Raw genomic sequence first — 10,000 nt, 5'->3', positions numbered from 1 at the left:
CGAGGCGAAGATATAGTTCAGATTACGAAAGGGTGCGAGTAGACAGAGCACGAAGGGAAGGTACCCATAGTTGAAAAGGAAATGGCACCGCCCTGTGCTAGAATTATGGCCTTTGTAGTATTTAAATTTAGTTGTCCATCTTGTGTTAGATTCTGTCTCTCTCTCTGTCTCTCTCTCTCTCTCTCTCTCTCTCTCTCTCTCTCTCTCTATCTATCTATCTATCTATCTATCTATCTATCTATTTATCTATCTATCTATCTATCTATCTTATCCCCTATTGCAATTCATCCTCCCTTCTGCACATGCACAGGCCCTGCTTGACAGCGGTACAGTAACGGCTTCTCTAGGACAGGTAAGCCAGCACTGACGTCATGATCTCCGTGCCGTTGTAGATGCACGACGGGTACAGCAGACCGCAGTCGCGCCCTTCCATGCCCTGTGCCTTGGCGAGCTTGTAGTCCAGGGCCGCCCCTTGAGCCCTCAGGTCTTCGCCGGGGACGAGGTCGCTGCGGGAGGAGGAGGAGAGAAATAAGTCTTAGTCTTTGATCGGTTTGTTTGGCTTAACGGACAGCTGCTTCGGGGAGTTGCTAGTTGAGTTTTTATTTAGTTAACTGAAAGGTCTTAAAAAGAAAAAGATAATTTATGAATATCTAAACTATCATCATATCATGTGTATGTGTGTGTGTGTGTGAGTAGGGGAGGGCTTCGTGAGGATTTCAGTGTGTTACAGTGTGTATGCTTGTTTGTAATGAAGATTTTATAGTACTAAGTCTACATCAGAATAAAGGAAAAAACAAACAGAACCTGACAACAGGTCTATTGCGAAAGGTAAATGAACTTAATAATAATTATAGTGATATAGAAGCCGAGACTAAATGTTTATGATTGATTCTGTGGTTCAGGAAAGTGACGTTAACCTTAGAACTGACATCATTAGTGTAACTGACGACACTGTTTAGAAACGGGATGTTAACCTTCAGTTTATTTGTTTACGTTAGTTGGATAAACATTTATCCATTTGTGTTAGCTAGCTAATATGAACTAACTAACACAAATGATCATTGAAGTCATCATTAAAGGCGAAGACATTAATACAAAATATAACATTATTATAATGGGAAATGACGTCCTTGTCTGTTAGAAGTTCCGTGATCTGACTCTGCATCTCGACGCTTGTATTTCGCCGAAGCCTCTGCGTCTGCATTCGGACTCGTGTAGGCGACTCACGAATCTTCCGCGTCCGGCCAAAGCCTGAGTCTCAGCGCTGGACTCACCCCCCCTCCCCCCCACAGCATCTGGCACTCACCCGACGAACTCCAGGATGTCGAGTTCCTCCTCCAGCATCTCCCGCTCGTCCTCGGCTTCGGCGGCGGCCAGCTCGCACACCAGCCGCTTGCCGCAGCCGCTCTCGTCCTGCTCGGAGGCGACCTCCAGCAGCCGGTTGTGGGTTTCCTCGTCCTCGCCCACATCGCGTTTAAATCTCGGGGAAAATCTACCACCTCCTCGACGCCCACCACGTCCGCGCCCACGTCCACCTCCTCTTCCACGCCCACCACGTCCTCGTCCACGCCCACCTCGTATTCTATCAAGTTCCAGGTTGATCGTGGTGGAGGCGGAGGCAGCGGCCGAGCTCGCACCGCCCGAGCCCGCACTGGCAGCGGAGGCGGAAGCAGAGGCACTGATACTAAGTGATGCCATGGTGACCTCGATAAGAATTTTCAGATTTCAGAAAGGGTGGAAATAGTTGATGAAAAGGTGAATCAGTTTCATTGTGAATTAGTTAATATGATGAACTAGAATTGATAAATCACAAAAATATGAAAAAGGGTCTCCATGCCACTGAAGAGAGAGTTCATTGATAATTTTATAACATAAGCAAACACAGACACAGTAGGCAAAGAAATGATCGAATAATCATTGTAAGCTGCTCATTAAACTTATGTGCATAAATCTATAATCAGTTCATAAAAGATATTTGCGTGACTCAAAGAAATAAACTATATTTTCCTTGAGACGGATTCATTCTAGCAACACTTTCTTGCCGAAGGAACTAGGGAATGTAAGTGGTCGCTTCCAAGCAGACGATGTCCAGCGAAGGAAGTCAAGTAGAGGCACTTAAGGAAAAGATCTGGACAAGGAATTTTAACAGAGAAACCAAAATAAATAATAACAGAAATATAGGAACCCAAATGATGAAAAATGAGCGAAGGAACTACAGTATATCTCATTCACTCAAACGAAAGAAAGGAGAGAAGGGAACACCATAAGAAACGTAGTTGGACTTCAGAATTTCCGTCACAGGAATTCAAACACAGAAACAGAAATGAGAGACTTCAGATGAACTGAGAAGAGGAAGTCAAATGAGGAACCTATACAGTGAACCCTCGTTTTTTGCGGGGGTTACGTTCCAAAAAGAACCCGTGATAGGCGAAATCCGTGAAGTAGTAACCTTATTTTTTTTACAATTATTATGCAATGAAATACTCTACAATACATTGAAACCAAAGAACAGAACCTTTTTACAGGCCCAAGCATTTGTTTAACAAATAAAAGTAAACGTTTTTTACAAATAATTACTGTATTGCAAAATAATAATTTTAATCATCAATACGAACTGAAGGCTTTTTTAATTTGGCAAGCTGTTTTACGTACATGTACATATTAAACCGTAACGTTATTGACACACAGGTAGAGAAGAAGCGCAGAGACTGTTTAGCCAATCAGAATGCAGAACATAATGCACAATGCAAATCCGTGAAGCAGCGAGAACGTGAAAGGTGAACCGCGTTATAGCGAGGGTTCACTGCACAACCATAAGCACAGAGGCCCATCTAAACAAATTCAAAAAGTGAACCTAAAGGAAGGATGACAAGCCAAAGACACTGGATGTAATTAACAATAACATGTTTTTCTTACGCAAATAACTGACTTTCTATCTTATTATTTCTTAAGGTGCTGTCACGCTAGCACTTTTTTCCGTCAAATTTTTTGACAATTTTCTGAAATTTTGTCGATTTTTGAGCGAATTGTAGATTTTCCAGTCAGACGATAATGATCGTTTCCGTCTGAAAACCTTTCCGTCAACTTTTTCAGGCAAGCAAAGTCAAATCAAGAGCTATATTCGAGAATGTTTGTATTTATGTAAAATAAAATTGTCAAAAATTTGACGGAAAAATGACCTGCACTGACACGTTTGGTGGTATAAATCCCGATTTTTTTTTTCAGTGAGGGTCTTTATGTAGCTTGCAATAATTATAATAATAATGGTACAGAAATTAACCTTCTGAAGGAATTCAATCAAAAAATAAATTCTCTGGAAGAATTCAAACAGAAAATAAATCCTTAGAGGGAATCAAAATAAAATAAAAAATCATTAGAGAGAATTCAAATAGAAGAAATACCCTTGGAGAAAATTCAAACAAAATAAATCCTTAGGGGGAAATCAAACACAAGATAAATCCTTGGAGGGAATTCAAACAAAAATCTTTAGAGAGAAATCAAACAGAAAATAAATAATCGGAGGGAAATCAAACAGAAAATAAATCCACGGAGAGAATTCAAACAAATCCTTAGAGGGAATTTACACAGAAAATAAATCCTTGGAGGGAATTCAAACTGAAGATAAATCCTTTTAGGGAATTTACACAGAAGATAAATCCTTGGAGGGAATTCAAACAAAATAAATCCTTGGAGGAACTCAAACAGAAGGTAAATCCTTGGAGGGAATTCACACACAAAATAAATCCTTGGAGGGAATTCAAACAAAATAAATCCTTGGAGGGAATTCACACAGAAAATTAATCTTCGGAGGGAATTCAAATAAAATAAATCCTTGGAGGGAATTCAAACAAAATAAATCCTTGGAGGGAATTCCCACACAAAATAAATCCTTGGAGGGAATTCAAACAGAAGATAAATCCTCGGAGGGAATTCAAATAAAATAAATCCTTGGAGGGAACTCACAAAATAAATCCTTGGAGGGAATTCAAACAAAATAAATCCTTGTTTGGAATTCAAACAAAATAAATCCTTGGAGGAACTCAAACAGAAGATAAATCCTTGGAGAGAATTCACACACAAAATAAATCCTTGGAGGGAATTCAAACAGAAGATAAATCCTTGGAGGGAATTCAAGCAGAAAATAAATCCTTGGAGGGAATTCAAACAAAATAAATCCTTGGAGGGAATTCACACAGAAGATCAATCCTTGGAGGGAACTCACAAAATAAATCCTTGGAGGGAATTCAAACAAAATAAATCCTGGGAGGGAATTCAAACAGAAAATAAATCCTTGGAGGGAATTCACACACAAAATAAATCCTTGGAGGGAATTCACGCGAAAAAAAAAATCTTTGGAGGGAATTCACACACAAAATAAATCCTTGGAGGGAATTCACGCGAAAAAAAAAATCTTTGGAGGGAATTCACACACAAAATAAATCCTTGGAGGGAATTCAAGCACAAAATAAATCCTTGGAGGGAATTCAAGCAGAAAATGAATCCTTGGAGGGAATTCACACACAAAATAAATCCTTGGAGGGAATTCACACGCAAAATAAATCCTTGCAGGGAATTCACACGCAAAATAAATCCTTGGAGGGAATTCAAGCAGAAAACAAATCCTTGGAGGGTAAGGAATCCCGGCAGAGGACGCGGAGGCAGGGAGGACCTACCTGCAGAAGAGGAGCCAAGCGGGGACTTCGTGCACTGTCGACGCTTAACCCGCTCTCGTTGCTTTTATGTGCTTTGGTCGGCCTGTTTGGTACGTCACCACGCCCCTTTCTCCTCCTCCCTGTCCCTCTCTTTATCCTTCTCTCTTCTTTTCCTCCTTTGTCTCTCCTCCTCTTTCTACTTCCTCTTCTCTCCTCTCTCTCCTTCTTTCCCTCTCCTTTGCCTTATTTCGACTTCTCTCCAGCTCGCTCCTACGCTCTCTATTCTTTGCTTCCGCTTCTCTCCCTTTCTCTCTCTATCTCTCTCCCTCCTAACCACTTGCTTTCCTTCTCCTATATTTGTTCTCTTTTTTCCAGTTCTCCCTCTCTCGTTTCTTTTCTCTTTTCTCGTCTCTTATCTTTCTCTATCTCTGTCTCTTGCCTTCGTCTCCCGCGCTCACTCACTTTTATTTTCCTATTTCGCTGTCCCTCTCTCGCTTTAGGCTCTCCTAAAGTTATAAATATTTCTCTCTCACATCGCTTTTGTTTCCAGAACAAAAGGTTTTGCCAAGATAGTCTTTCATATATATACTTACACATATAAATGTATATTTATATATATGTGTATGTGTGTGTGTGTGTATTGTATATAATCATATGCATTTGATATTTATTTATATTTATTATATAAATATTATAAATATATATAATATATATATATATATATAAATATATATATATATATATATATATATATATATATATATATATATTTGTGTGTGTATGTGTGTGTAGCTTGGTCCTTCTACACAGGTAAGGACCTCTACAGATAACATCGTTGACATAGTTCATGGTACCTGTGGCCAGGCCGGTCCATCTACTTACTCCCTGGACTGACAGCCTAGAGTCATGAACTACTCTACTGAGGTATGCGAAGCTCTCTGTGACTTCAGTGTCCTCGTCACAAACAGGTCCTGACCAAACAAGGTCTCTTAAAAGGCCAAAAAATATATCTGGATCTTGGCCTCGCTCCAAAAGACTTCTAGTCCTAAGGGCTGTGTCTCCTTGCTCTATGCATCTAGAGCCGTCACTGGGCTTTCCATTGACTCAGATAGGACAGTACCATCATCAACGGAGTCGAGATCGGTGGCCTTGATATTTCCCAGCGTTACTCCACGATCAAAGCCTTGCCTCACGCCGAGATGGACAGGAATGAAGCACGACAGGAGCCCACTACACTGCATCACTTCCAGTACCAGTATGCAGGCTTGCATAATCGCCCGCCTGTGTTTTTCCCTGGGCTCAGCCAGACAGACTTCATTGCCAGGATGCAGGCAAGACGAGTACCCCCCCCCCCCACCTACTCCCATCCCGACGGGACACAGAACCCGGTTCATTTGTAGGGTGGGAGGGGAATACCCGCCCCCCCAGTCAGCATCACCTTTCATAAAAAGCACTGACGGTGTGTTTTTCCTTTAGGAAGGTGGATTGGTATGGGTTTCCTCCTCTGTGTGTGTGTGTGTGTGTATATATATATATATTTATATATATATATATATATATATATATAGAGAGAGAGAGAGAGAGAGAGAGAGAGAGAGAGAGAGAGAGAGAGATGTAGGTATGTCATATATATATATATACATATATATATATATATATATATATATATATATATATGTATGTATGTATGTATATATGTATATATATATATATATATATATATATATATATTTATATATATATGTGTGTGTGTGTGTGTGTGTATGTATATATGTATGTATATATATAAACACACATGTATGCATACATACATACATATATATATATATATATATATATATATATATATATATATATATATATATATATACATATACGTATTCAACCATTAGCCCTCAACCAGTATGTGACTATGCATATGCTGAAAACATCTCAAAATTGTGAATTGATCACGTCTGATATTGGCAAATTTAGCAACAACAAAAATAGGATTTGCAGATCAGAAATTTTATTCAGTTCATTCAGAAATGATATAATCTTGAAGGAAATTACAGAGCAAAAGATTTTTTCACCAGCAAGTTTTTAACAAGTGGAAATACACGAGACAAAAAGGCGAAAATATAGTTCAGATGAAATAAGGATGTGAGTAGACAGTTCGCGGAGATATTAAGGAAGTAACAGCATCCTGTGCTAGAATTCAGGGCTGTGTAGTCTCTTCCATTCTGAGTTAAATTTCTCTCTTTCTCTCTTTATCTATCTATCTATCTATATATTTCTTTCTCTCTCTCTCTCTATCTATCTATCTATCTCTCTCTCTCTCTCTCTCTCTCTCTCTCTCTCTCTCTCTCTCTCTTTCTCTCTTTATCTATCTATCTATCTATATATTTCTTTCTCTCTCTCTCTCTATCTATCTATCTATCTCTCTTATTCCTACTGGTATTCACCCTCCCATCTGCACATGCACAGGCCCTGCACAAAGCCAGACAGCTGCCTGTACAGCGGTGCACTAACGGCTTCTCTAGGACAGGTAAGCCAGCACTGACGTCATGATCTCCGTGCCGTTGTAGATGCACGACGGGTACAGCAGACCGCAGTCGCGCCCTTCCATGCCCTGCGCCTTGGCGAGCTTGTAGTCCAGGGCCGCCCCTTGAGCCCTCAGGTCTTCGCCGGGGACGAGGTCGCTGCGGGAGGAGGAGAGAAATAAGTCTTAGTCTTTGATCTGTTTGCATTCGGCTAAACGGACAGTTGCGTCGGTGAGCTGTTAGTTGAGTTTTGATTTAATCTGAAAGGTCTTATATAGACAGAGTTATGAATATCTAAACTAACACCGTATCATATTAAGACGTGTGTGAGTGTGTGTGTGAGTAGGGGAGGGCTTCGTGAGGATTTAAGTGTGTTGTAGTGTGTATGCTTGTCTGTAGTGATGATTTTATAGTACTCAGTCTACATCAGAATAAAGAGGAACACAAAAAGAATCTGACAAGTCTAATGAAAAAATGGAAAATCTTGAAAGGTAACTAAATTTAAGAAAATGGCATCATTAGTGTAACAACTGCCGCCATTGTTTAGAAAAGGCATTTTGGTCTTAAATTTATGTTTACATAGTTTGGCTTAGCTAGCTAAATTAAGTTAGCTAACTCAGTTAAATAGTGACGTCATCATTAAAGGCAATGTCATTGACTCAAAATGTGACGTCATTATAATGGAAAATGACGTCCTTGTCTGGAATCGGCGCCATGTTGGAAGATCCGCGGAACCAAGATCTAATCTGCATGACACTTCTATTTCGCCGAAGCCTCTGCCTCTACATTCGGACTCGTGTCGGCGACTCACGACTCCTCCGCGTCCGGCCAAAGCCTGAGACAGCGCTGGACTCCCCCCCCCCCCCCCAGCATCTGGCACTCACCCGACGAACTCCAGGATGGCGAGTTCCTCCTCCAACAGCTCCCGCTCGTCCTCGGCTTCGGCGGCGGCCAGCTCGCACACCAGCCGCTTGCCGCAGCCGCTCTCGTCCTGCTCGGAGACGACCTCCAGCAGCCGGTTGTGGGTTTCCTCGTCCTCCTCCTCGCCCACATCGCGCACAAATCTCGAAAAGAGAAATCCACCGCCTACACCGCCTCCTCGACGCCCCCCACGTCTGCCTCCTCCGCGCCCACCACGTCTTCCTCCACCCCCACCTCGTCCTCTACCAAAGCTCAGAAGGCCCAGGTTGATCGCGGCGGCGTTGGCGGAGGCAGCGGCCGCGCCTGCACCGCCCGAGCCGGCAGCGCTTGCGGCGGCGGCAGCGGCCGCACTAGAACCGCCGAAGCCGCCAGCACTGGCACCGGCCGAGGCAGCAGCCGAGCCTGCACCGCCGGAGCCCGCAGCGGCAGCGGCGGCGGAAGCAGAAGCGCCGAATCTAAATGCCATGATGACCTTGAGAGAAAAGAAATCAGATATCAGAGAGAGAGAAAATAGATAACTAGAAGCACTCACAGGGAGCATACCTTCGCAGTAGGGTCACTGATCCAATTAAGATATTCACATTTGAAGAATTACACTAATATCACCTCTTTCTCAAGTACACAGGTAATAGAGGTAATGATGATGATATAGTTACGCCTGTATGTAGTATCCACTGATATAATCATGTAAAAAATTCCAGGAATCCACCAAAACCTAATAGCATCTACGTTAGGCTAAGACACACCTCTAGTAAAATTTTCATAAAAATCTATTCATAACTTTTAGTGTTAACCCGCTAGCCAACGAACAAACAAGCTACCCAACGCTACCGAAAACACAACCTCAGTTAGTTTCATTGTGAATACTACAAATGATAATTCACGATAATTCATGAATCATGTAATAAGATACGTAAATTTACAGACACAGTAAAGAAAGAAACGACTGAAAAATCGTTACTTATATAGCTTTCTTTAACCTCGGTGTCCTAACACTGAGCATGAATATTCGGAATAACTAATAGATAATAACGAAAATCCATGAGTTTAGAGTAATCTAAAAAAAAATCAGTAAATTTCAGATTAACTAAATTAATCCTTAAGGCAATAACTCAGAAGGACTCATCCCAGCATTTTCCTGTCCAAGAAACCAAGGAATGGAAGTGTTCGATTTCAAGGGAAGGAAGTCAAGCAGGAAAGATTCGGACAGAAGGATTCCCCCGATAAAGGAACCAATGCAAAGAGAAGCAAAAGAACTCAAACAAGGAAATTAAACAATATATATATGTATATATATATATATATATATATATATATATATATATATATATATATATATATATATATATATATTTATATATGTGTGTGTGTGTGTGTGTGTACATATATATGTACATATACATTATATATATATATATATATATATATATATATATATATATATATATATATATATATATATATATAAACATATATTTGTATATATGTGTGTGTGTGTGTGCATATATATATACATACATATATATATATATATATATATATATATATATATATATATATATATAATATATATATATGCATATATATAATTATATATTTGTATGTGTGTGTGTGTGTGTGTGTGTGTGCGCACGCGCGTGTGTGTGTGTGTTTGTGTATTCATATTTATATAATATACATATATATATTCATATATGTATGATATATGTGTATGTGGGTGTATGCTCAACAAGTTCACTCTCACACAATACGCATCCTACGGCCACGGGTCAGAGAATTAAACGTATGACGTCACTACCGGATTGGTGGCGTCACTGGTTTTGTTTCTAAATTGGATCTAGCAGACGATGTTTCAAATATAGAATGAGCTATTTCAAAAAGCAACAAATAATAACCGAATAGATT

General features: G+C 40.3%; 2 protein-coding genes across 2 annotated transcripts in view; both read right to left on the bottom strand.

Moving 5' to 3' along the window:
* The window catches only part of LOC113824952 (uncharacterized), a 4,891-nt gene extending 106 nt beyond the window's left edge, over nucleotides 1-4,785 (bottom strand). The window contains exons 1-3 of the mRNA XM_070123792.1: nucleotides 4,674-4,785; nucleotides 1,307-1,704; nucleotides 1-506 (exon numbers count right to left, since the gene is read on the bottom strand). The exon at nucleotides 1-506 is cut by the window's left edge and continues 106 nt beyond it. Of these exons, the coding sequence (XP_069979893.1) occupies nucleotides 344-506; nucleotides 1,307-1,698 (555 nt within the window). The 5' untranslated portion in view covers nucleotides 1,699-1,704; nucleotides 4,674-4,785 and the 3' untranslated portion in view covers nucleotides 1-343. The remainder of the gene's footprint in view (nucleotides 507-1,306; nucleotides 1,705-4,673) is intronic.
* A 2,219-nt stretch (nucleotides 4,786-7,004) lies between these two features.
* The window catches only part of LOC138862233 (uncharacterized), a 4,474-nt gene continuing 1,478 nt past the window's right edge, over nucleotides 7,005-10,000 (bottom strand). The window contains exons 2-3 of the mRNA XM_070123791.1: nucleotides 8,059-8,567; nucleotides 7,005-7,333 (exon numbers count right to left, since the gene is read on the bottom strand). Coding sequence (XP_069979892.1) covers nucleotides 7,171-7,333; nucleotides 8,059-8,561 — 666 coding nt within the window. The 5' untranslated portion in view covers nucleotides 8,562-8,567 and the 3' untranslated portion in view covers nucleotides 7,005-7,170. The remainder of the gene's footprint in view (nucleotides 7,334-8,058; nucleotides 8,568-10,000) is intronic.

This window comes from Penaeus vannamei, chromosome 7, assembly GCF_042767895.1.
Source record: "Penaeus vannamei isolate JL-2024 chromosome 7, ASM4276789v1, whole genome shotgun sequence".
Classification (NCBI taxonomy): Eukaryota; Metazoa; Arthropoda; class Malacostraca; order Decapoda; family Penaeidae; genus Penaeus; species Penaeus vannamei.
The sequence above is the reverse complement of the archived record's forward strand: the minus strand, read 5'-3'. Positions and strand labels throughout refer to the sequence as shown.